This window comes from Anser anser (genome assembly GCF_964211835.1).
Source record: "Anser anser genome assembly, chromosome: 2".
NCBI classification, from domain to species: Eukaryota; Metazoa; Chordata; class Aves; order Anseriformes; family Anatidae; genus Anser; species Anser anser.
In genome coordinates this window covers 67,988,591-68,015,791 of record NC_139721.1, presented here as the reverse complement: position 1 = coordinate 68,015,791, position 27,201 = coordinate 67,988,591, and the positions used below count along the sequence as shown (strand labels likewise).

The 27,201-nt window shown below is 40.3% G+C and overlaps 2 protein-coding genes across 3 annotated transcripts; both read right to left on the bottom strand.

The window, feature by feature from the left end:
* Positions 1–17: 17 nt before the first annotated feature.
* CHMP5 (charged multivesicular body protein 5) lies at positions 18–9,677 on the bottom strand. Its single transcript, XM_083826782.1, has 8 exons — positions 9,495–9,677; positions 4,567–4,671; positions 3,688–3,734; positions 2,822–2,915; positions 2,670–2,741; positions 1,539–1,647; positions 1,096–1,208; positions 18–614 (listed from the first exon to the last, which is right to left on the bottom strand). The coding sequence occupies exons 1-8, from the start codon at positions 9,561–9,563 to the stop codon at positions 564–566; spliced, it is 660 nt and encodes a 219-aa protein (XP_083682908.1). The 5' UTR covers positions 9,564–9,677; the 3' UTR covers positions 18–563.
* A 266-nt stretch (positions 9,678–9,943) lies between these two features.
* FH (fumarate hydratase) lies at positions 9,944–27,167 on the bottom strand. Of its 2 annotated transcripts, none has more exons than XM_083826764.1 (10): positions 26,993–27,167; positions 21,674–21,808; positions 20,780–20,890; positions 18,318–18,494; positions 17,109–17,291; positions 15,985–16,150; positions 13,942–14,145; positions 12,471–12,598; positions 10,745–10,898; positions 9,944–10,143 (listed from the first exon to the last, which is right to left on the bottom strand). In XM_083826764.1, the coding sequence occupies exons 1-10, from the start codon at positions 27,119–27,121 to the stop codon at positions 10,001–10,003; spliced, it is 1,530 nt and encodes a 509-aa protein (XP_083682890.1). In that variant the 5' UTR covers positions 27,122–27,167; the 3' UTR covers positions 9,944–10,000. The 2 variants fall into 2 exon arrangements, with proteins under 2 accessions (XP_083682890.1, XP_083682891.1); XM_083826765.1 differs by lacking the exon at positions 26,993–27,167 and adding an exon at positions 25,073–25,371.
* Positions 27,168–27,201: the final 34 nt, after the last annotated feature.

Below are 27,201 nucleotides of genomic sequence, written 5' to 3'. Positions count from 1 at the left end.
AACACCACACAAAAGGGTCGGCTACTCGAAGTGCTTTTATGTCAATAAGAATACATAAAGTTAACGAGAACCCTATTTGTTACAGCTTTGAAGGTTGCAAGTACAATAGCATAAAAGTCTCAAGGCTGAAGTAGTTTAAAAATGTTTTCAATTCTTTTATCAAATAAGCGTAAGGGAGCTATTTTACACAGAGAAAGCAGCAACATACAGTCTTAGTTTCGAGAAAGAGAAACAATACAAAATCAGAACAGAACTCAGCTATGAACAGTCACCACTATTCTTCACGTACAACTTTGTCCATAAGACACGGGAAATCAAAACCTATCAGACCGACTGCTTCCACTGAAGGAAGCTGTGCCAAGTTTTTCCATTAATAGAAAAGTCAGTAGTAGAACAACTTTCTTCAAAGAAAGACCACCACCAGCCATATTGCGTTCTAGGATGTAGTGATATTAAGGTTACACTGGAAGGACAAGTTCTCCAGGATTTTCAAAAATAATAACAATAATCTTAATTTGATTTGTAAAGTGTAGTTCATTATATCCATTGTGCTTTTGGAACATTTATGTTGCAGGGATCTTTGGCAATCCAAATTCATCCACCAATACGCCATCCTGTAAGAAGGAAAGAAAGATGAACAGGTTAGTAATTCCCAACCCACCAAAGCGTATTGCGAAAGTTTCTTTACAATGTTAATTGTGATATACCTGTAACTGTCACATCGCTGGAATCAAAATGAGAACACCAGTGTTGTTCCTCAATAATAAGCTATACTAAAATCCCACATGCAAATACACAGAAGACTTTCTTCTATGTTTAAGAATAACTACGCTAACAGCTGTAATGGTATGCTAAAGTTCTACTTGCAGTCTGCTAATGTTAGAGAGCAGTTCCAAAATGCCCTTTTAGCTCTTTAAAATGTAAGAGAAAGCATTATATATACACAGCATCTAAAACACACCAGATATTAAAAAATACTTTTGCCTAAAATATTAGGAATTACAAAATATTAAGGATTCCTAATCAAGCAACCCACATAAATTTGGTTAACTCAAAAAATATACGTAATTTGCTTCTAAGGAGCAAAGGACTCACTTTGTTTTTTGTGTCAACAGGAGTGCCCTCTGGGATTGCTGGAGCAGATGCAGCTTCATCTAAGTAGGAATTGTCTTCGTCAGCCAAAAGCTCATCACCCAATGCATCCAGTTCTGAAATTTAATTTGTTTGGTTGAAAAGTTATGCAAGGAATTCCTTTTGCAAAAGAAAAGTTGTTCTTAAAGAGAAACAGGATTCATACTGAATGTTTACACTCATACTGACATTCCTTATTTAGCCAGCCATCAGGAATACATGAAGACTTGCATGTGTGCCCACACAAAGAGAACATTCTTTTCTTCACTGATACCATAAATATCTCTTTCATGTTTGTCTGATATTTTTCTTATTGCACTTAAAAGAAATGCAGCTTTTAAGTTTAAAAGAGTGATGTAGTCAATGAAACTAAAATATGACTGTACTTCCCCCTCCACTTTCCTCACCTGCTTCCAAGTCATCTTCATCAATCTCTGGTGTTCCATAGCTACGACTCAGTGCTTCCTGGACTTCGTTGGCTTCTTCCATCATATCCTCCAACTGATCTTGTATGTCCTGAAGCAACAAACAATTTCAACTGGTCCACATTTAATAGTTTCAGTTAAATTTATCAGATCTTAGTCAATTGTTAATAATTCCAGCATACCAGACACTTTTTTTTTTAATGCATAAATCATTTTTGGAAGCAGCATTAATACAAGTTAAGACACATGCATTCAGTGCTATGGCTTGGTCTTTACTATTAAAATTATAACATATCAGGCAGAAAAAGAGGAACCTAGCAAGAGCATCTCTGTAAAACCTTGTTTTTCTGTTTTGTTTTGGGGGCCAGGGGAGGAGGACATGACATGACAGTTAATATTCTTCAGGGTGAACTGAAAGGCTCCAATAAACTACCCAGAGCTCAGCATTATCTTCAGCAGCAGGAGAGAGTAAATCTAAGGACTAGCCTAAGTTATGCCACAGCAAAAATTGAGAAGATACTTTAGCATGACTATTGGCACTGTACTTAGGTGCAAGTAAGGAGGAGAAATATATATAAACAGCCCAGGAAAGAACTTGGAGGAATTCAGCACTGGCATTTGATAAGAGTTTAAGTGCAGCATACTTGAAAATATGTTTAAAGTTCTTATGCTTTTAAACTGCACTTTCTGAAGACAGGGCCAAGCCTTGCAGACCTTTTGAAAGTGTTTATTTTATTTTTATTTGCTTTTTAAGTCAGGCACTACCATAAAGTAGGGGGAGCAAAGGACTAATCTGCATGTAAGGGTAGCAACATGGAGGGGGGGAAAGGAGGCCAAAGAAGCCATAGCAGGAAGTATTCACTAACATTTATGCTGCAGTGCAAAGGAAAGGAATGTAGAGATTAAAGATTAGCCCAGCAAGGAAACACCAATCAGCATAACAATGCCAACAACTGATTGTGCAGTACCAGGGAAAGAAGGAAGGAATTAAGATGATGGTCCCATGAAGGGAAGAAAAAAAAGTCAAACATAAACCAAAACAGTCAGAGTTACATAGCCCATTCATCACTATTTCAGTGCATTGTTTCTGTTCTTTAAACTATAGAAGCTCACCTCTATTTGATCAATTTTGACTTGCTTGTAAGCTTTCTTCATTTCTTTCACTCCCAGTTTCATTGCATCAACCTAGAATAGAATGAAACAACATGCTTGCATCTGATGTAACGTACACAAATTAAACAAACGTGAGATTAATATACTGGTACCGTTGTCTTTGTATCTTTCAGTGCCTGAATGGTGTAATTAGCTTGTTCCATATTAAAAGACTGCTGTGATAGATTATCCCGCTGTTGTTCATACCTGTTAAAAACAATGCAAATAACAGCTTTAAAACACCAGTATTTATTGCCACAAAAGAAAATCCTTTTTTTTTTTTTACTTGAAAAATCAGAAGTAGTCATCTGCTGACATGTGCAGTTCTTCGTTTTTTTAATAATAATAAACCATCACAAAATAAGATAGAAATATATAATGGTCAGATTTCTGTGAAACTACGTATTTAAAGCTGACAAAGCTACTCCTAATTAAGCTTCTGTTTTAACTGATGTCAATACTATATTTTTCTAGGCTTATGTAGTGGGTGAGGATATCACAAGATTTTTAGTCACTGTCAGGTAGATATGCATGCCACTGCTTACTGCTGCTGTAAGCAGAATGGAAGAGATGCAGGTTATCCAAACCACAGTGGCTCTGCACTGGAGTTTGGCTGAGGAGTGGTGGGCATAGGGTGGAAAAAGGAAACTTTCATGTAACCAAAAAAAGAAAGAGACTTAAAACAAATAAAAATAATATATCTCTTAGAAAATAAGTTCATGAGCCAAGCATAGCTTTAGTGATGAGCAGATTTAGGTCAGCTTGTCCCCATTCAACTTCATATACTAACATACAAATTAGGCTGAAATATGCTGACACTAGATCTGTAATATGCTTTTGAAGGGCTGGCTAGCTTGTTCAGCATTTCTCTTTTAAGAATGCTCAGAAACAAGAGTACTGGAAAGAAAAATGGAAGTGCAACACACTCCTTCAACAAAACAGCCTCATTAACCCCAGACTGAAAAAGATTTAAACTTACATTCGCTTCTGCTTTAACACTCTCAACGCTTTCTGCTTTACGGTATTCTGAAAGACACAATTATTAATATCTTAGGAAGAGTATTTGACTGTACTCTGCGTTATACTGTTTAAACCTAATGTATTGGATTTAAATTTTCCAAAACAGTCACCAGCTAATAATTCACATTGCAACAATAGTCACATTCAGTGTTCATCCTGCATTAATGATTAACAAAATAGGCCTGTATGTAATGCTGCTAATAGCAATTACTTTACAGATTTCCAGCGTTTGATTTTTTTTCATAAGCAGAATATAAAGTCCAATTTAAATATCAGAACTACCTTTCATCCACATATCTTAATGGCCAGCATGAAGTAATATTGCAAAAGGTACTTTTAACGATACAAATTATATTAGGTATGTTTATCACTAAACAAACATTTGATACGTTTATTATTAGGTACTGTTTAATTTTTATGTTCATCCCTTTTCAAAACTGGGCTTTCCTGCCCGTTTTCTGAATATCACAGACCTTTTTATTTTGGCAGGTGAACAGAATAGCCTCTCTACCAGATTTAATTCAGGTAACAGAAGGAAGAAGGGAGGCAAGCAAGTAACTTCTGACTGGTGAATTACACTGCACTTTTAAGAAGTAAAAGAAAACAATTAAGAAATAATAATAATAACTAAAAAAAAAACAAAACACAATTAAAGCATTGTTCAAAGACACATTTAAGAGATGCTTCAGAATAAAAATAAACTTGCAGGATCTTATATCCCATCAATAAGGCAAGATGCATTTCTAAGAACCTGAAGAACTGGCTCCTTCACCACCATTACATGACACAGGGTGCGAGTCACATCCTCTCACACTTCAATCCCACAGAAGGTTGTTACCTTTGCAGGCCCCTCTCTCATCTTTTTCATTTGATCCTTATACTTCACTAGTTCAGCATCAAGTCTCGCGATTTTCTTGTCAATTGACTCGGCTCTGCTATCCACCTGTAATACAAAACAGGAAAAATAAACGCATTTATTAGCATTTTATTCAGGTATTGGACAACAAAAAGAACACCCTCATCCTGAATATGCCTCTAAACAAACTATTTTTCCCCTCAGTGATTTTACGAACAGCTTAAAGTTTGTTGAGGATCTGAAAGCAGAAACACCTCCTACAAGGAGCACAAGAAGCACCATAAGGTTTCAGCAAGCTCTGCCATTAACACATTCTCCTCATTTTGAGATGCTCCCTTGCGCACCCAGTCAACTCTCAATCTCTGTTCAGGCATTTCTGATAAGATAGAGTACCAGGCACTAAACTGGAACTGAAGAGGAAAAACATCCATGTACCACGCTGGCAGGTAAGAGACAAACAGAGAAGGGACCGGGATGCGTTTAGCAAAGCTAGAGGCTTACATTTGGTGTCCAGAGAACGTTCATCCTTTAGAAGGATACTTCCTCTTTGATACCTGGATTATGGTGGCACTTAACAAGCCCAAACTTAACCCCTGTTTCAACAGTGCCCAACTTTTGTGTCGCAGACACTTCCCCATCACTTCCTGCAAAGGAAGCCAGGACCCCGCAGGTTTGTGGGGCAGGTACTCTGAGATCTTACTGCATTTTTGCTCAGAACCCTGCGATAACTGCCTAACTCCCTAAGACACCTCCAGCAGTCAATCCCGGTGCACTGCGTGTGACAGATCTCTCCTTGAAGAAATATTCTCAGCCTACTGCAGGAGAGAGAGGGTTAAAGATGATTATCACATAACCTAAAGCTATAGATGCTTCTAACAGCACGCACAACTTCACAGCAAGGCCGGCTTCCTTAGCATCAACCCCCACGGCACTTCCCTGTGCACAGCAAATAAAGCTCATTAACTTTTCCTTCCAAGAAGCCTCCCGAGGGATTTGGATATAATCACGTTCCAATTATAACGTGAGACCAATCAGTGAAAATTTACAACTCTGACTTGTTATCAGTGCGCTTAAACACGTGTAATTATGCAGATCTTCGTTTTGGTGTCTTGATGATCCTTTTAAACCTCCGTTCTATGGCAGCAACGTGCATTTGCCAGAGGCATCCTGAGCAGGCATTTGACACAAATACTCTTTGCACAGGAAATTAAGGTGCCTAGGCATATCTAGCATTGAAAAGTTTGTATTAAGGTTCTATTATACCAAATATATTAATAATAAACAAGCAAATAAGCCACCTGAGAGTTTTAAAATCTTGTAGTTTTAAAGCTTAGCACCTCCTCAAGATTTTCACCAGCTAAAAACATCTCTGAGATCAGCCTCCTGCGCTGGGGAAACTCAGTTCTTGAGGTAAGAGTCTGCAGCGATTCTCTCAGTCAGTACGAGCAGGAAATGGAGGCAGACTCTCCTAGATGGGTTACCTACATAAAAAACTACACAGGACAAAAGCTTCTAAAAATAAACTGAGTATCACGCATCCACAGCATTTCTGCTTCTGTAAAATTGGGTATGGTGTGCTGGCATTTCAGCTTCTAAGTCCAGAAACAAGGGGAGCAGAAGGGGCACCAATCCAAGCAAAAAAAAAAAAAAAAAGTGATTGTGGTATCCCAAATCCATGTTCAGCAAAAAAGCGGCTTATTTCAATAATAATATGACATACAAGTCTGAATTTTAATACTGCTATCAAAACTACCAGCCTTTTGTTCTAGACCGTGTTTCCTTCCTACTTCTCCATTAATTTGGAGTGTATTTTTCAAAGAAGAAAAAGTAAAAAGAATGCCCATTTCCTGATGCATCCTTCCTCCTGCCAGCCTCATGACAGCTTTGAGTCATCTGACTGCTAAGCCAGCAAGAACAAAAACCTCTGCCCCTTAGCACATCGTTGAGGCAGGCACAGCAAGAAGCGAGCAGAAACTGGAAAGGGGGAGCGAGGAACATACCCATGGAGAGTAAGTGGGGAGACAGGAGGGCATCACGCGGCCAGCTGGCAGACTGGACAGTAACCAGACATGAAAGAAAAGTAGGGAGAAGTGCTTCCTGAGTTTCAGTATGTTCAGTTTTCAGCCAAAGTAGGGATCCTGTGTAATCAGCAGCTTGAATTCAGAAGTTTTCAACCATTTAGGTGTCTTAATGTTTGATGTTTGTTTCTTAATTCTTGATGTTTGTTCTCACCACAACGAAGTATATTGCATGCTGACTATCTTGCGTTCAGTCATGCTACTCCTGCATACGCAGGAAAGAACACCCCAATGGTAGGCATAACCACTGCCTAACCGTTGTCTTTTTTTTTTCTTGTTAAAATTACCATTAAATAACAGGGTAAGAGATCTTATAAAGCATTTCAACTCTTTAAAAAGGTGCAAGGAAACATATCTAACTGTCAACAAGACAGAAATGACATTACTTGAGTCTCCAAACTGTTCAACTCTTTTCTTCTTCTGTTTTTCAGTATCTCACACTACTCTTTTCAATAGTAACTCAAATGCAATTTAACAAAACAAAACAAAAAATCAATTGATCCTCTAGTAGGACCTGTGCTTTGCTTACTAAAGATTTAAATATTGTAGAGAAAATGAAAATAGAGTAAGTCTTTCACAGATCAGATGGATCACTTCACGTAAATTAACAAGACAAGCTCATTCACAAACTTGGAACAGGAACTGTGTTTCTCCCCATGCTTACAAACATACACAGAACAGTACTCAATTTTGACATCATCACTTTCTGTGGATGGAGTTAAAACAGGGTAAAAAGCTAAGATGAGCTCAGTAATGATGCAGTGGTTTGGCTTACGGACTTCCTCATACCAAACGCTGTGCTCAGAGCCAGCACAGAACAGATGACCAATACAGGCTCTTGACTTCATATCTTAAAAAACACTGCAACTCATGAGTTACCATGGCTGCCAAGTCATCACGTATGTGAAATAAGCCTGAAACTCTGCTTTTCCTGGTGTCTTGTACAGTCACATTTTGAGAGAATGTAAATACAAACAAATAGGAAAAAAAAAAACAAAACCACGTGCAGTTCCTTGTGGTGCCAACCACACTCTTTTGGTAAATAATCCTAAATTCCTGGTGTTGCCTATCTAAGTAGCTGTTTAAATTACACTTTTATTAAATCTGAAAGTCCACTGGGGTTGAACAAGCTCCTAGTGGAGGACAGCCTGCTGGCGCGTCTAAATCAGGATGGTTGCAGGTTGTTGTCAGGGAAAACAAGACTTCCTGGTCTCCAGCTTACATTTGTCATTTAGGCAATGTAAGCGTAGATGGCAGTATTTCAGATGGATTTGGGAGTTGTGGCCACCCACCAAAGTGCTCACTGCTAACAATGGGGAAGCTAACCCTGATTTTTGAGCGTGAGCTTCACTTGCTGTTCAAACCACATGTATTTGGAGCTGCATTTGGATACTGCTAGAAAGTAATGCAGATTCTTAGCCAATAAAATAACATCCTGTGAAAAACATTAACTATAAGCACCTCTCTCACGCTGGCATACATGACATAGTTTTGTGTAGTTAGCACTAGTGAGCATCTGGTACTTAACTCAGGGGTTCTCATCACTGGGTGGAAGAATAAATTTTCTGGGAGGAAAAAGATGATTTTCCACAGAAGCTTTTTGCTGTCAGGTTCCAGGGACAACACTTGTTAGCCTTGGACTAGCACACCTCAGCTTAGGCCACAACCAACTACGCGCACCTGACTCTGTTAACTGCTCAGAGAAACACCCCAAGATCTCGGTTGTCTTTCTTCACCTTCTAAAGTCAGTTTAGGACAGCAGCAGCTGTAAAAACCATACCACAGTTTTCTCCACAAACTTAAAAGCCACAGAAGACTATGAAGTGACTAGCCTAATGTCTCCCTTAACTCCTTTCCAGGGGAGCCAACCTCACAACAGATGTGGAGCACTCTACTACACATCTCCTCAGTATTTCTTGCTCAGTCTCAGATTGCTTCCCTATCTGTCTTCCCCATAGGCTCTGCAACGAGCTCGTAGACAAAGAATGGCCTCATGCTCCCCGCTCCATGTGGTGGACAGGAAGGAGGTCTGCTCCTCTTGCTGCTGATGTGTCAGGAGTTAACTGGGGCAGGCAGAGCAGCGAAGCCCTCGGGGGGAACATCACAGACATCCACAAGGACCTAAGGAGTGCCAGGCTTTACATGTACATCACGTGCGGCTATTTATGGGCTCATACACAAGGGGAACAAACATAGGCACGTGTTTTATACATACTGTGATATGTACTGGTGCACGTCGAGGTGTGCTGACGCACTGATGAGCAGCTGAATACATGAGCACACAGACACGTGTACGTGTGTGTATCACAGAATCGTTCAGGTTGGAAGAGACCTCCAAGATCACCTGGTCCAACCACCCCCCTACCGCCAATGTCACCCACTGAACCATGTCCCTGAGCACCGCGTCCAACCTCTCCTTGAACACCCCCAGGGACGGTGACTCCACCACTTCCCTGGACAACCCGTCCCAGTGCCTGACTGCTCTCTCTGAGAAGAAATGTCTCCTAATTTCCAACCTGAACCTCCCCTGGCACAACTTGAGGCCATTCCCTCTGGTCCTATCGCTAGTTACCTTTGAGAAGAGGCTGACCCCCAGCTCCCCACACCTTCCTTTCAGGTAGCTGTAGAGAGCAATGAGGTCTCCCCTGAGCCTCCTCTCCTCCAGACTAAACAACCCCAGCTCCCTCAGCCGCTCCCCATACGACTTGTGTCCCAGGCCCTGCACCAGCTTCGTAGCCCTTCTCTGGGCCCCTGCTCTGGGCACGGCTCTGGGCACGGCGCTGACAGGCGCTCCCTCCCCCCCCAGCCCCCAGCCGCTCCCCGCGGGCTCACCGTGCCGATGCAGTCGGTGAGGCTGGGCGGCGGCGCCTTGGGCTTGGCCTTGCCGAAGAAGCGGTTCATGGCGCCGGGCGGGCGGGGGGAGGCTGGGGCTCGGCAGCGGCTCGGCAACGGCCTCGGCGATCCCGATCCCGATCGGGCCGGCCCGGAAGCACAACGCGCGCACCGCGCCTGCGCACGCGGAAGTACTGGCAGAGCGGCACGCCCTCGCTTCCGCCCGTCCCCGAGGAGGAAGAGCTGCGATTGGCCGCGCGGAGGGCGGGCGGCGCTACCCGGAGCGACCTTAAAGGGACAGGACCCTGCGAGGGGGGGGGCAGGTAATTCCCGTCAGGGGTTGCCCCCCTCAGCAATCCCTTGGGGTTCTGCCCTCATCCCCCAGCGCGCAGCCAGATGTGTTCAAAGCAATAAACACCACAAAAACATGAGAACCCAAACAAATCACATCAGATTTCTTTTGTTTTATTCGCTTTTAAGTTAAGAACACGTTTATTTCCAAGCGGTTACTGGGGTCCCAACATGTCTTTAGGCTTGACCCACTGGTCAAACTGGTCTGACGTGAGGAACCCCAGCTTTATGGCGGCTTCTTTTAACGTCGTCCCCTCCTTGTGCGCCGTTTTGGCAATCTTGGCTGCTTTATCATACCCTGCAACAAACCAACACGAACAATTCAGCTACTTGCAGTTTCAAAAGACTTTCATTAGAGATAATAATAAAAAAAAAAAAGTAGGACACTTCATCTTTGGAAAATAAATTTGTGAGGTATTGCTATTACTAAACAACTCAATTTGCAGAAAACATTCACCAGATGTATTATACTCCTTACTTAAAATGGTCTTCATGTAGGTGTTAAATTCAGTCTCCTAACGTAGGTATCTTAAACAGGCCTCAATGCATTTACATAAACGTTTTATGTCACTTTCTTCTTTAAAATAAAAACACAGATTGTAATCTTTCACTTTTCATTATTATTAAAGGTCATATTGGGACGACAGGTATACAAATTCTCTCAATCTCCTTTTCTTGACTTCTGTTCAGAATCATTTCTTTAAGGCACTGTTATTCAAGCAGAACACATCTTTTTCACCACTCACAGTAATTAGTGACGTTAAAGTAAACTACCTTTATGGCCTGGCCCAGAACTTGGTTTCCTAAACATTGTGGTGATAAAAATAACGCGTGCAAAATAACGTTACTGTGAAATATTTCAGAATATTTTTTGACAAGTTTCCAAGCTTTAAACCTACCTATATGTGGGTTAAGTGCCGTTACCAACATCAGAGATTCACTCATTAGTTTGTTGATCCTGTCAGTATTGGCTTGGATTCCAACTACACAGTTGTCAGTGAAAGAAACGCAAACATCTCCGAGAAGTCTTGCAGAGTTTAAAACATTTTTAATCTAACACAAAAGAAAAAAGTACCAGTTATTACATTCATAAATTAATTGTTGCGCAGTCAGGCATATTTGCTCATAACCAATGCTCCTCTTTCCCCTAAAACTTGCTTCTTTAGTTTGCAGAGAAGTAGTACATAAAATAATAATCCCTCTTCCCTCTGCAGGCTAAGCTCAGCCACTCCCATTTAAAAGAATTTTGTGAAAATCATGTAAGAGATGAAGAACTCTTGCCCAAAAAAGACCACAGCATGTACAGATGTTTTGTTAGAACAGTTCACAAATACCAAGTAAAAAAATACATAAAGGAATTTAATTCGAGGTCATTTTTTCTCCCACCCCCCAAGTACCAATCAAAAGAAGACATTTTAGAATAAAAAGTACAATAATGTCTGGCATTAGCCATGTGCCTTGACAATCTATAACATACCAGCTTTTTCTTTTTCTTGTTAAGGGGTGTCTGTTTCTATCAGAACTTATGTTCTGCTATGATTTTTTGGGGGTGGGGGTCAGGGCTGTCAAAACCAGATGCTATATGCTTAAAACTTTGTTCAAACGGAGGGGGGTGGGGTGGGGTGTAAAAACAGTACCCTAAACAAACAGGAAGAAAAAAAAAACGATTATAGAATTTCAATTTTCTTTCAATAATTTCTAACATACTAAAAAAAAAAATAGTATCAACCAGTATACGCAGTGTAGAAAAAGAACATACGGCATACTACTTTCCTCATGCCTCTGGTATCTAACAAAAAGACAAGAAAATCAAAAGCTTTCTTGTTACTTCTATATAATATTAGGATCTTTTCCACAATACATTTTCATTCTTTTTTAAACTATCATCCTACCCTAATCTAATCTACAATATTCCTTCACCATCTTACACACAGTTCTCCACAATCTTCTGATTTGATCCTATTGTTTATATTCTTTTCCTCAATTTCTCCCGTTTTTCATTCTTAGTTTTAAGAAAAAATGTATATAACCCAAAGAATAAAAGTATTATGACTTGATTTGAAAATGTTCCAGTACCAGGTGATTTGTTAACACTTCACTATCTTGACTTTTTAAAATTAAAATATAGAAAAACAGCAGTATGTACCCTAGTGTATCCTGCTTACCCTACGGAAGTGAGATCTAAGACCAATCATTTACAGTTTTATCTAACAGTTGCCAAAAGCATATGAACTTTGGTATTCCGCAGAAACAGATACTAGTAAGAGTTTTCTGTATATAAAATGAGAAAGTCCTAATTTTAGCTAAAATACTAAACTCTCTCTGGCTTTGGACAAAAGTTTGTCTCAGATTGTGGTCCTCTCTCCCTGCTTCCTTTGACCAATGAACACACATTTTTAAGATAAATGCTAAACAGTATAACATAGATTCATGTAAAAAAAACTGCCAGTTCCCTGTCAAAATAACAAGTTATTACCATAAAAATAATAAAATGTATTCTCACATTTTATCGGATTCTCCAGTGCTTGTATTGACCAAAAATTCACTGAGCTTTTTCCCTAGTTAACTGACTGAGTAAGTGATGACTTCAGAAGTCCGAGACATTTTACAACTTTTTGAACTTACCATCATAGGCTTAAAAACATTCAGTTCGAAATGTCCATTGCTACCTCCTACAGTAACAGCAACATGATTTCCCATAACTTGGGCTGCCACCATGGTCACTGCTTCACACTGGGTAGGATTCACTTTTCCTATTTGGGAGAGAAAAAGGTTACCAAAGAATAAGAAAATAAATAAATAAATCATTTGTTCCAAATCACGTTGAACAGAAGACATTTTGTAGGAGGTAACGTCTTACTCCTCTGTTCACCACAGAACTTAAAAAAAAAATAAAATCCATAAGTGATGTTCAATTCACTGTACTGTTGCAGTAATTCAGCTAGGATTTCTTATGCCTTATAAACTTAAAACGAAGCTCACCAGTCTTAATTAATTCCCCATTCTCTGCAAAATATAAAACCTTCAGTTGTATTCTCTTCTTTTGAAAGGGAAGAAAGATTTGTGGAATATCAAGTTTTAAAGAAGGCCACCTCCAACACCAGAGGCTGCTGTAGCACAGCCTTTGAGAGCTCGACTAAATGTGCACGAGCTAAGCAGCTCTTAAGAGTTATGAGATTATTATCTGTCTTTATTTGAGTAGGTAGATGTTTCTGGTAAATCATTACCAAATCTCAGTCAACTTAAAAAAAGTATCACAGTTTTTTAATAGTATTTTGTAACAAAACTGTTACACTCTGTTTACTTTGTCAGGAAAACAAAACAAAACAAAAACAAACAAACACAAAATTCAGGCATCAGCCAACAAGAACGTTTTACCGTTGATTTCGTTTCTAGAATTAATCCTAATAAGAGCATTCATTATCTGCCTATTTAAAGCCAGATATACTCACAACTTGTTCCTTTCATAATTTATCGTACAAGAAGAACACGCTTAAAATAGTTTTGGATCTACAACAGTCATATGTACAAACTTTTCAGGAGAGAGGCAAGGAATGATATTATAATATATTATACTTTCCTTTCTTATTCTCCCATAGAATGGAATCATTGCAGTAAAGGAAAATCTGAGCACACAACATTAATAATGTTAGGAAGTAAAGACAATGCACATCATAGTATTGCTAATACAATACATCCTCAATTAGCAGATGCTATAATTCATAGATTAAACCATGTAAAGCTTGTTTCAGAAAGTCTTTACCTGAAAATAGTAGTGATCTTGCAATTCTAAAAGAAGGTTTTGAGAAGTATGTTTGTATTAATATAGTACAAGTTTACAGATATTACTCACTTTCATATACTTGCCAACACACAGCTGTGCAAGCATTTTTATGAGCACAGTTTTGGTGAAATATGGGAGAAGAAAAACTGACAGAAGTGTTGAATCATGGACTTACTAACATTTGTGGGGGGTGTTTGGTTAAATATCTTTTGGTAAGTATCTTTCTGGACCTTTGCTAAGGTCCAGAACAATAATGAAATTAAAAAAAAAGACAAATTTTCTCTGATTTTTCTCTGTATGTTTCCTCTGTACCTGGCATGATACTGCTTCCTGGTTCATTTTCAGGCAGGATGAGTTCTCCTAGTCCAGAGCGTGGTCCAGAACCCAGGAAACGAATATCGTTAGCTATTTTCATCAGACTACATGCCACTGTGTTCATAGCTCCACTGAGTTCAACTAGAGCATCATGAGCTGCGAGGGCTTCAAATTTATTTGGAGCAGTGACAAAAGGCAAACCTACAGGGAGGGTGGAAAATATGAAACCGGTGAGACACTTCCATGCAGACATAAAGCAGATGATCTAGCACTTAATTAGCTTAATATAAAATTATATTAATAATACTGTAAGTTCATTTCACTCTTCTCTGGACATTTCCTCACAAACATATTTCTTAAACTGATTCAATTCAATACAAAAGGCACAATAAAAGTCACTAAAATACAGAAAAACATGACATTCGAGCATCAACCTGCAGCAAAGTTATAGATTTCAAACTCCCATGCTGTGTCTCAGCTGAAGCAACACAGCGTTTGCCTTCCACCACAATATAAATGTCAATAATCTCTTGTAGGTTAGCCCAGACATATGCATTTCTTCTCTTTTATCAAGTTACTTTTTTAAGATCATCGATTTTAAGGATGTTTTCTCCCAGCTATGAAAATAGGCTTTTGCAGCGCAGTGCAGACATTAGGATAAATAAAAAGTAATTGCAATGGAATTAGCTACTTAAAGAAAAAAAGATGCATCCAAGCATCAGCACTGCAAAGGAACAACAAACCAGACAGAACATGGGAAAACTATGATTTAAGATGCCTGAAACTACCGTCAACAGCAAAAGCAGGGGAACAACAGCTCTGTTTATGTTAAGTAAGTCTGCAATTTGCAGCTAAGTTCCACAACCAAAAAAATTTCTTCAGGATCTTCCCCTGAAGAAAATTCTCAGCAGAATTTTATTAGCGGTAATGGGCATCAGTAAGGGGGTGTGCAGGAACGCTGACTGTGGGCTGGACTTGTGCCACAAAATTACTGGTCTGAGCTCACTTTACCAGTTCAACCAACAAGAGTAGCATAACCCCATTTGCTACAGGAACAGCAAAAGTTCTGCTGTGTTTTGTAGCTCCTGCCAAACACTGGCTCCTGCTCCATTTGCATGGGCTTCTGCATCTCACAGCTGCCAGAATCATTCCAAACTTCCCATTTTGCCTTTGCCAACAAACGTAATATCTAAGAACACAAGGAACTTAAATGGTCTGCTCTTCTTGTTTTAAACTTGTACAACCCACACATACGGTACACCTAACAAGGGTGAGATGGGACAGCTTCCTAAAGCTCTCGTGGCTTATTCAAGCACCAAAACAATCCCTTTACTGCTTCTCAGCAGGTGCTAGTCATCATGTTACTTCTTCCCCACCAGGGTACAAGAAAATCTTGGCCCTCTAATAAATTGTGAGTTACAAACCCATTAATATAAAAATACTGCTGATAAGCAGTTTTAGAAGTTATAGATGTTTAGATGTTAAATTTACATGAAAGATGTATGCATTCACTTTGGGGACATTTTTAAGACAGATATTGTGACGTAGGAGTATACAATCAAAACAATCAGTGGCTCTGTAAATTAAGTTTCAAGATCTACAAAGATCTTGAAAGCCAGCATCAAAGATCAGGCAGCTAACTTGGTACTCTTTCACATGAATAAACTAGTGGTTTTTGGAAGGGTTTTTTTGTTTGTTTCTCCCCCTCTTTTGCAGCAAGTCACTGTAGATTAAGAGAAGCAGAGATCAAAACAGGCATATTATGGCTGGGCTAATAATAGAAGTCTGAAACAGAACCCATCTCCAACAAACCTTACTCATGGCGGTCACTCTCACTGCACTGAGCACAATTAGAAAAATACATTGCACGCAAAATCCTGGGTATAAGGTTTATGACACACAACATTAACAGAAAGTTTCTTACTAAAATACAGAAACAATCTGAGAACTTGGAGAAGCATGGAAACTGAACATTTTAGTGTGAATTTGACTGTTTTCCACATACTGCTTTACCGATAACTCTGAAACATCATTCCTCACCCGTCAGTTCAGCCACTTTAGCAGCAACCTTCTCAGCAAAGCCAATTCTTGTGTTTAATCCTGTACCAACTGCAGTCCCACCAGCTGCCAGCTGATAGACCCTTGGCATGGTTGACTCAATCCTAGCCACACCATATTTAATTTGTTGCACATAGCCACTAAATTCCTTTGGAAGAATGGAGCATAAAAAAATAAAACACAAAGAAGACAAAAAGGAATAAGCAAGTAGAATTATTTAGATTGTTAACAACAGTGCTCAATTACTTAAGAACCTGAAGGCAGTGAAATCAACCCAGATGCTAAAACATGTTCTCATTAAGAAGGAAAATTTACATCTATTATAAGCCTGCTCACACAGCAGGAGCAATTACACATAAAAGCAACCTACATATATAAAAATCTATATACAACGCATCTTTCTCTTGCCTTATACTTCAGTAATATACTTTGTAGGATCTGAATCCAAGGTAAATCAGATCTCAAATTAAATTAACAAAGTCTCAAGTTACAATTAGCAAATGGCTCCTGGGCTTTGTTCGCTCTCAACCCCCCAGGGAATGCACGGGTGGGCTTCTTACTAACTAAAATAAAGACCCACAAATTTTCTATGGATTTTTATTAGTTCACTTTAAATTAATATCTTACCAAGTAACGTAATATAAGCCATTCTTGACAATATAATAACAAAGATTTGTCATATATATACGATCATGTATCAAAGATTTTTGTTCTAAATACTCAGTAGTTCTGTATGTTGTCAAAACCTCATTTATATGAGATTAGAGATTACAGACTAAATCTACCTTGTTCCTTCTGATGCCAGTATAAAAGAAATGTGTTTCATTACTTGGTAATCACACATCATTTTGAAATCATTTATATCTTGCTACCATTAGACATAAAACATGCATGGAAAATTTTAAGAAAATTTGCAACGCAGTTATTAGGAATACAACATTCAGAAAACTCCAAAAAAGATAAAAATACTCTGACTGAGATTCAGCCAGCTACTTAATTTATCTTAAACTATCAACTAATTTAGGTCTTCTCACATTTGCCTCTGTTTCCCCCACAATACTTACTTTTTTTTTCCCGAAACAAATGTTTTATTTATTTATTTTTACCTGTCCAAGCGTAAGTGGAACAGCATCTTGTGTATGAGTGCGTCCTATTTTTATGATTTGGGAAAACTCTTTGGATTTCGCTTCAAGTGCATTCTGTAGCTTCTTTAATCCAGGTAACAACACCTCATTAACCTCCTGGGCAGCAGCAATATGCATTGCTGTTGGGAAAGTGTCATTGGAACTCTGTGAAGGAATATTGAGAAATTTCTTTACAGACTTTTCTCACCATAGTACCTGTAAGATTTACACGTACGGCTTTATTCTCTTTATTTCATTAAGAAGAAGAAACTAAGCACAGCATAGAAACCTTGGCAGTGTTCTACAAGTCACTCTGAAGAAATAATCAAATCTTCTGAACTCCAGCCTAGCATCCTTCTAATAAAATCAGCTTTTTATAACTATACCCACAGAAAGTAACTATACCCTCATAACTAGACTGTTCATTAAACAACTGGGACAAAAAAAGAAAAAAATTGCTACAGTAATTACAAAAGACAGATAACGAATGGACAGAAGATTTTAAAGAAACTGTAGGTGACTTTAAAAGTTCAACACACTGATTAGGTAGTGGTAATTCCATAGTTCCCAGGATACTGAGTAAGCACAAAAGATCAGGAAGGGATGCAAGCAACTTACTGGCTCAAACTTCAACTAATCTGAACAAAATATTAAGAGTGAAGTATAATAAACATGTGTACTAAAATCCCTGGGGAAAAAATATGAAATGGATATTTCACTTGCCAATTACAGGACATTTAGCCAATTTATTATTTTTTCTACATGCTTTATGTAATATAGTAGGGAGATAGCAGCTACGTGTATTCAACCTCTAGAAACTGGATCTATATTTAGCTTCTTTAAAACTGGCTGCAGTAGCAGCGGTTGTCACCAAGCCACCTCTGCCTACTACAACTTGTATGAATTCATCTGTCATAGGTAAGGTTCAGAGTTTTTAATCTGAAAAATTCATACTGTCACTGAGCAACATTTCAAAGTTGATTTAATCTGAAAAACCTAAAACCTGGAAAACTGTCAACAAGGCTGTAAACAGAACTCACTTTTCCATATATTTTTATTTTCCCATATGTTTACATATGTACTTAACCATATACAAAGCTTATCTAAACAGTGGCTGTAAGAGAATTTGAAATTCACAATTCAAAAAGAATATTTTTGACATTAAAAGAAGTATAATGTGAGTATAATGACCTGACTTTTGTTAACATGATCGTTTGGATGTACTGGGATTTTGCTCCCCAGTTTGCCTCCCATGATCTCAATGGCTCTATTGCTGATGACTTCATTGACATTCATGTTGGTTTGAGTTCCAGACCCAGTCTGCCACACCACCAGCGGAAAGTGATCGTTTAATTTTCCTTCAGCTACCTATAATAGAAAAAGAGAGAGAAGCGCTGTTCTACTGGGAAAAAATAATAAGCAGCATAAACTGAGAATTTTATAGCTATAATTCAAACAGTTTTCCATTATATTTATAAATTCACAATGATTGTATGTATAATTACACTGGAATAATTAAGAAGAGTTTGGTGTTTTTATACTAAATATTAAAAGGGCGAAAAATGTTTGCTATGCTTTTTGAAGATGTTAAGTTCTAAAACACCCAGAAATATATAATTTAATTTCCTTTTCTATAGTCATAGATATAAAAGATTAAAACACGGTCTTTTAAGTTATCTATTCTCTTTCCCAAATCCAGATGATTTTATAGGTCCAAAAACATCTCCTCCTTCCCAAATTTTAAAGCAGTTCAGATTCTGATCCCCCTGGGTGGAAGCAGAGGTAGTAAGTGCTGGTTCTCCCTTCCATAGTTATTTGTTCAGGTTAAGATATCTTCCTTCCCTGAGAGATGTTATTAAGTAGTTTCTAAATCAGTACTTAAGGTGCTTCAGGGTACTGACTCAGTGTTGTGTCTCCTTGATTCATGACCATCCTTTGGGTATCAGAAACGTCCGTTTTCTGTCTGCTTATCCGGTTACAAACTTCTCATCAACATGGGTGCCCTGCTTTCTCCTCGGAAATCAAGTTCAACAGCTGCACAGTTTCATCATGAACAGATAACAACTACACAACAATTTGAATTTGAGGCATTCAGAAAGTCATTCCCTATGGAAAATGGTCTCCCAGAAGAGGTATTTTTGCCAAAGGTCAGTGGGCATGCCCATGCAGCACATGGTATTTGTATAATTAACATCGAAATTTCTCCAGAAATGAATTTCACGTATGGAAGGTCCAGACATGTTACAGACATTATCTTCTGCATCAACAAAAAGAGCTGCTGCAATCAAATATCTTCCTCCTGGAAGGCACGTTTTCCCTGGGCCTACATGGCTTTAAACTGAGGTTCCTAAAAAGACGTCATGACTGTCTTTACCATACCTAAACTATACCTGAACTTGTTACAGACAAATGGAGCATATAAACAAGAGAATCACACAGACCTAAAAAGATTCATATGCATTGACTTGCAGATTACCCATGGGAACAAGGTCCTGGATCAACTACAAATGCCTACATCAACTTACATCTTCTGCAGGTAAGCTGTGACAACTGCTGTCTTAAATCAAGACAAAGCAACAGGTAGGAATATTGTCCTGTTCCATCTACATTTTTGGACCCTGTTGAACCTTATATGTATTTAGAGAATTTTTTCTAAGTACATTTACAGTAGTATCAGAATCTGTGCTCTTAAGTATCATCCCCATAGATATCAACCTGAGAAAAGCTCAGAATGCAAACCAAGAGATCTGTTGTTACAACTCTGAGGCTAGATAACAATCTCCAGATTTTCAGGTTACATCACAGTCCTCCTGAAATCATATTCTGGAGTTCTCCAAAGCTCTTGGTGCTTGGGATTCATGGTGTTAGAGATGGTAGAGAAAGGATGTGGCTTCTGCAAATACTGAAATATTCAAAAGCTTTTGAAGAAGAAGAAAGCTCTGTGCCACAATGCTTCTCGCTAAACGTCTCTGTTGATTTATGAAAAGCAGCATACGCAGTATTACCATACCTCAGTTTACGTTCATTCATAACTCTGTACATCTGGGTGGCATTTATCCCGAGAAAGAGGAGATGCCTCTGCATCATGTCCTCTTTAGCTACAAAAGTGATACTTCAAAAAGCACAGATTTACTAGTAACCTTAAGTCTGAAGAGGAAACAGACCAGCAACAGAGAAACTATTCATACTGCAGATGGTCTTCATGCTACAGAGATGCAATGGATTAACAGACTGGAGACTTCCAAAGAGGAAAAGCTTTGCTTGCATGTCAGATTTCACATTAGCTGAATGAACCAAAATTCTATTCCCTTCCTAGACTTCTTTATACTGTTTATCTGGTAAGAGTCATCCCAAAAACATTATGCAAGTAGTAGGCAGCCCTAATAGTGAGCAAAAATTACGTGTTTTTTTTTTTATATAACTTAAACACCAAAATACATTGGAACACTATTCTAAAATGTCTAAAAGCATAGAATAGTAAAACATTAAGTAAAAGATTTCTGAGCCTGACAAACAAAGTTTAATAATAAATGCTTTGCTTGAACTATTTAAGAAACCCAAGAGGTCTTCCCCCAGCCTTCAAACAGTATTCCCACGAAAAGCTAACCAAAAATACAATGTCAGTTCTAGTATTTTCAACAGTTCATTCCTACCTCATCCGCTGCCTTTACGATAGCATTAGCAATCTTTGGGTCAAGACCATAATCTTGATTTACTTCAGCTGCTGCTCTCTTCAAGATGCCAAAAGCCCTTATAACTTGAACCTGAGACACAAGAATGAGTTTAAATGTGTTTGGTTGTTGTTGTTGTTTTTTTTTTTTTTTCCCAACAAAGGACATTTAGAAACCCATACTGCAGATCTAGTTCTAAATCAAACTCCTTCTGACCTTAAATGCAGCAATAGTCCATCAAGCAACCAAGGAGCCATCTAAGTCAGACAACCTGTGCTCCCATTATAAGTAACGTTCACCCAAGCAGTACAGAAAGCTGTATGTACATCGCTCACCCTTTCCTTCCAAGTCCAGTTACGCTATATGTATCAAGATGGACTACATGCATTAACATTTACAGAAAAGAAGAACTAGATCTGTTTCTAAAATATAATCTTTGAAGGCAAACTGGCTTGTTCCAGTACAGGCAAAAACAGTGCATGACAAAGTTTGCGTACACTTATGCTCTAAGCCCAGCCACAAGTGAAAAAGCAATTTCACATCAGTCCATGCCAAACTAAACATCTTCAGTAACAAACTACATAACACTAGAGTGAATGTAATTATACAGGGAACTACTCTATCCATAGCCTTTGGTCTTCAGGAAATTGAAAGACTTCTATTTACCTCATTAAAAAAAAAAAAGAATAAATTAATTATTCAAAAACTATATCCAATTTATGTAAATTAAAAAAAAACTACCACAGAATAGTAACTTAACAATGAAATTAATATCTTTAATTGCCCATTTTCCCAGCAAAAGACTAAAAAAAGGTATTCACTCACATACAAATTATACTGGCAGAGAATAAATGAGCACAGGCTTGAATTACTTACTGGCATCCTTTCTGAAACACCTCCGATCTTGAAATTCATCGTAGATCTTACAGTCTGGGCACCATAGTATTTGTCACTTGGGACCTTCAGTTCACCAAAAGTATCATATTCTATCCTAAAAGACTCTTGAGTGGACTGTGGAAAAGAAAAAAAATGTATGCTTAAAACACCAATAAACAGCACGTCCTTTTTGAAAGGAGACACGGTTAAGAAAAAATGCACAATAAGGGGAAAAAAGATAACAAAGATACACAGCTGCGGTGTGTGGTCATAGGTATTTTTCTAATTATATCCTCAAACTTTAGACATTTTTCTAGTGTCAATACCTGTCTCACTAAACGAATCAGAACTACAAATATATAGCCTAGCAGACCCACTGGTGACAGGCAGCACTGAAAGACTTAGGACTTTGGCTGCTCACTGTATGACACAAGTCATACTGATAAAGACTCGATTTCTTTTGAAGCCTTGGCAACTCATTTTACAATTTACAGAATGGCTGATTTGTTAAAACAAACTTACAAAGGGGCATGGCAGTGCAGATGGCATCCACCCAAGCAACATGTGTGTAACAAAAATCCTACTTGAAATCCACACGGCGCACCTGGCAGAATTAAAGTACTGGAAGAGAGCAGCTAATTCAGTTCCAAGTTACTGGCAGTAATTCCTGCCTTAAATCCAAAAAAAACAGGAAGACAGTTTCCCTAACCAAAGTAGGTGAGCAACATGAAGAAACTGTACATAGGTATATTTTGTGCTTAGATAAGGCAAGATTTATGTATCACATATATACACCTAGCATGCATTATCTAACGCAGCCAGAAGTAAATTAAGTTTAGCTGATGTACATCAACTGAAGAGTAAATTTCTACTTTTTTTTTGTTTGTTTAAGAAATAATCCATTCATTTATGACAACGCAGTCACACTCGTATGCAGCTCCACAAGGTACGGGACTGGACAGGAAGCAGTAAGAGCAGCTTTACTCTTCTTCTCCCCAGATTTCTGTCAGCAAAGCCCCAGTTTGCTGTGAGGAAGATGTTCACCCTTCCCCACAACAGGGGGTTACCCTCTTGCACAGTCTTCAGGAAGGGGAAGAAGCCTTTCTGAATTTTTAACCACAAATCCCAGCTTCATAGGTAGGATATATACATACACAGTGGCGGGCTCTGGCCTAACTATGACCCTCAGGTGTGAGTCCTTGGGGTAACATCAAGCATCAAAGCACCAACTCAGTGATGCAATGTGGTGAAAGAAGAAAATTGAACGTGAGGAACTAGGAAGAAAAGCAGAGGATAGAGGAAGAAACATCTCTGTGCTATCGCAGTTTATTTGTATTTTGAAAACGTTGTGCAGATTTGATTACTTTCATCTCAAAAAGCTTATTATTGGAAACTGTTCACGGAAAAGGCAGTAAGACTGATCAAAGGTGGGGAACAGCTTTCTTAAGAAGACTAACTTCGTAGTTCAGAAGAGAGACAACTTGGGGACTGAAGGAAAATCGAGGCCAAAAAAAGCACCAGTAGAATGGCAAGAGGTATTAGGTGCTCTCTGCCTGCCTCTTCCAAGAAACAGAAGCCACATAACTTGGCTAGCAAGAGCCACGCTCAGGGCAAGTGAAAGGAAACGTTTTTTCTCACAAGGAGCCGACCAACAAACTTGCCAAGTGATGCTGGGGATGCTGAAGGAAAAACTGGCCAAGAAACGAGAGGAACACCACAACACCATACTGTTCCTCTCGTTTCTTGGCCAGTTTTATTTGCTCCCCGTTTTACGGGTCTCGGCGTGCGTGTGCAGCAGCAGAGGCTCTCCAGCAGCCTGCCCAGCTCCGCATCGCTGCGGATGGCCAGAGGCAGGTGGGAGCAGTGCGAGCAGTCCGGTCTTTTCACTGTCCTAAGCGGTGCTCTCAGCCACACAAGAGGCCCTGCCATCAGGTACACCGGCAAACACGCACCAGACATCATCCCTGTTTGCACGAGGTTCTCTTGCAGAGCAGGTGTTGTGTACGACCCAAAAGAAACGGCAGCCCAGCCCACAAGTAGCAAGGGTTAGCTCTTGCGTTGCTGTCCCACTCCCCAGACCTCGCTTTTCACTCTCCCACAGACACTGACCCCACAGGCACACTGATTAGCACGGGCCGATACGCCGTCCAGACTTTCTCTAACCCTCTTGATTCTGAGTTGATCACTGTTTTAATTCATGTTCATGTCAACAAAAAACAGATAAACATCACTGATGTCTACTGTCCTCTGAAATTCCCACTCCTGATAATCGGACACCTGGTGGAAGCAGACAAGATGAGGCTTTCCTTAGAGCTGCTTAAGCAGAATCAACTGAATTCCAAGCTCTTAACACAGTCAGTGGCTCAATCACCAGAAGTATCCACACTCAGTATAAAAAAGTTAAATGGTCTGTAACCTTCTAGACAAAAAATGCTAGCAGTTGCACAAGTGATTCCTCATGCGTAATTCCAGCGTCAACAACGGAGAAACAAAGATAAACAGGGCCAGGAGGGATCAGTAGCCCCTAGTTCAAGAACCTTTCAACAACAAAATCCTGTTATTAAAAATAAATAAATAAATTTTACTTCCCTAGCCAATTCCTCATTACACACGTTTACAGACTCCCATGAAGTTAACAGGGTAAGCTGCTTCAAGCTGAATGTCGTTTGCTGATTAACAGAGGGACAAGTAACACTAAGAAAAAAAGAAAGTATTTTTTATCCGTATTAAAGTAAGTAAACTAAATTCCAATACTTACCTATATTGACTACTCAAAACCAAACAATAATTAGCATCAGATGCCTTAAACGAAGGCAAGAACAACACAGACAAGACCAAACAAAACTGTACAGAGAATATAATCATAGAACATCCCGAGCTGGAAGGGACCCACAAGGATCATTGAGTCCAACTCTTGGCTCCTCACAGGTCTACTCAAAATTCAGACCATATGACTGAGAGCATAGTCCAAACACGTCTTGAACTCTGGCAGGCAATGGACACCATTTTCTGATATTCGCCCAGGCATTAATCAGGGTTGAGCCCCTAACTGTGCAAGTACACGTGGTACCATAGAAATCAACACAAATGTCTTACAGACTTCAGCCTGGCTGACGAACGTAACAGCTTGCAGAATTTAATGTCTGCATTGTTAAGTGAAAAAACGTGCTTCCCCGCTCCTTGGATGGGATTCACAGAATCACCGAATGGCCAAGGCTGGCACCTCTGAAGATCACCCAGTCCAACCCCCCTGCCGAGCAGGATCACCTAGACCAGGTGGAGATATTCAAATCCAGGCGGGTTTTGAATATCCCCAGAGAAGAAGACCCCACAACCTCTCTGGGCAGCCTGTCCCAGTGCTCCGTCACCCTCCCAGTAAAGAAATGCCCTCATATTCACCCTCTTGAGCGGCTCTAGGAGCTGTTGTGGAGCTGTTCCTGCAGCCATTCCTGTAGCGAGGAGCGCGGAGCACGGCGGTGGGACAGCAGCACGGCCCTGCCAAGCCTCCTGTGTCCAGAGCCAAGCACAAACCCTGCAACTCTGCCGCGAGCGAAGGCAGCCACCAGTGCTCGCTTAGGCTGCCAGCACTATGCGTCTCAGCACAGAATGACCACCCCTCATAAACAAATCTTCTTCTCTTTTTTAACAGGCCTGGGGAGTGCTCTGCCCCCCACCCCGCCCCCAAATCCCGAGAATCTGCAGTGCGAAGCTTACACCGTCAGGCAAACACAAGTGTACTTTTGCCTTGCTGCAGGGAGCTAATCAGCTGGAACCGATTGCTACATAACGGGCAATTCAATATAAATTCAAATAAAAGAAGTGCTGCAATAATCCTTCCCGTGGAAAGTTATATTCTGATTTAAGGATGTGGCAGCTTTTGGATATAGTATTTCAGTTCAAATAATTTTTAGCATGTCAAAAGGGATCTTTAAGAACCAGCAGAAAATGGAATATGTGCTCCGTAACTCTCCTTTGGCAGATGGATAGCATTTTAATTTTTGAAAATAAAAATATACAAGGTTTTCCTGTAAGAATTCAAGGTCTGCTGGAGTTCTAGATTCATGGAGGGACATTTTGCTGTAACATCTGCTGTTATTTAAACCCAAAAAATTAACGATGCCTAAGCGCAGACAGGTCATATTTCCGCCTGACAAAGCTCAAAACACCTGCACTGATTGTAAGACTGCAGCCTTTCAACAATTTGGGGTCTTCAGCCAGTAAACGAAGGCCACAATCTCTAATTCCTTCTTGGAGGATGTCACAACAGGAAGATTAAAAAAGGGAAGCAACCAACAGGCCAACGGCTTGTGAATTACATAACCTGCTTTGAAACCAGTGTTCCTATAAAGGCATGTTTCATTCACCGCGCAGCTTGTTCACTCGTTTGGGAGCTTCCTTTTTTTTATGCTATTTGCTATCCCACACTCAGTATGACAGAGCAGGAACTAGCATTGTAGTAAATTTTACTACGAGCATCAAATCCCGAACACCCCACTTCCTGCTGGAATTCACCTAGCAGCCCTCAGTTACCTCATTTTTAGGAGCAAAACCATATGGGTGCACCTGAGACTACGGCTTCATGCAGTATCCTAGCTGTTAGTATTGAGATTCAAGGTTGCTTTTGAATATCTTGTTTTCATAATGAGCAACATGCCACAAGCAAGTCCCCCATATGTTTCAGCCCCACAGTCAACTAATCGTGCCTAATAACGTAGAGTGCATTTCAGGGGTCACAGATCACAAAATCACAGAATCACTAAGGTTGGAAGAGGCCTCCAGGATCACCTGGTCCAGCCATCCCCCTACCACCAATGCCACCCACTAAACCATGTCCCTAAGCACCACGTCCAACCTTTCCTTGAACACCCCCAGGAATGGTGACTCCACCACCTCCCTGGACAACCCGTTCCGATGCCTGACCTCCCTAGCCCTTCAGCAACCCAGATTTCTCCCATTTTGGTGAAAACACGTTTTTTTCCTGCTCGTATCTTAAGACTCCTCAGAAAGCGCCCGAATTAATTTTTTATTTTTACAGAGCCCTCGGAAGCCGTCCGGTTTTTTATTTTAATTTTTATTTGCGGAAGCCGCAGGGGCTCTGACGAACCCCAGACGCACCCCGAGAAACCCCCCCTAACCCTCCCCAACCCGACTTCCTCCCCTTTTTGGGGGCGAAAAACTCCCCCTCGCTCAGGGCCCGGGCCCAGCCGCGGCCGTCGCGCCCCGAGGCAGGGGGGCGGCGCGGGGCGGGGCCGTGGCGCGGGCGGCCGGCGGTGGCGGCTGGAGGTCACCGCGCTGCCCCCCCCCCCGCCCGGTGCTCACCATGGCGGCGCGCGGCGGCGGCCCCCAGCGGGAGGCGGCGGCGGAGGCGGGCGGCGGGGGGGGCGGCGGCGGGGCGCGGAGCGCGGCCGAGGCGCCCAGGCGGCGGGCGGCGTGCAGGGAGCGCTGCATCCTGTCGGGCTGGGGGGGTGGGAGGGCGGGGGGCGGGGAGAGACCCGCCCCGGACGGGCGTCAGGAGGGAGGAGGAGGAG

Coding starts and splice junctions, on each gene's coding strand:
- CHMP5 (XM_083826782.1), bottom strand. CDS start 9,563: ATGAACCGCTTCTTCGGCAAGGCCAAGCCCAAGGCGCCGCCGCCCAGC. Junction 4,672..9,494: donor TCACCGACTGCATCGGCACG/GTGAGCCCGCGG, acceptor TTTGTATTACAG/GTGGATAGCAGAGCCGAGTC. Junction 2,742..2,821: donor TGAAAGATACAAAGACAACG/GTACCAGTATAT, acceptor ATTCTATTCTAG/GTTGATGCAATGAAACTGGG.
- FH (XM_083826764.1), bottom strand. CDS start 27,121: ATGCAGCGCTCCCTGCACGCCGCCCGCCGCCTGGGCGCCTCGGCCGCG. Junction 20,891..21,673: donor GTGTTTCAGAAAGGATGCCA/GTAAGTAATTCA, acceptor CTTGTGTCTCAG/GTTCAAGTTATAAGGGCTTT. Junction 18,495..20,779: donor TCGTAAAGGCAGCGGATGAG/GTAGGAATGAAC, acceptor TTTCTATTATAG/GTAGCTGAAGGAAAATTAAA.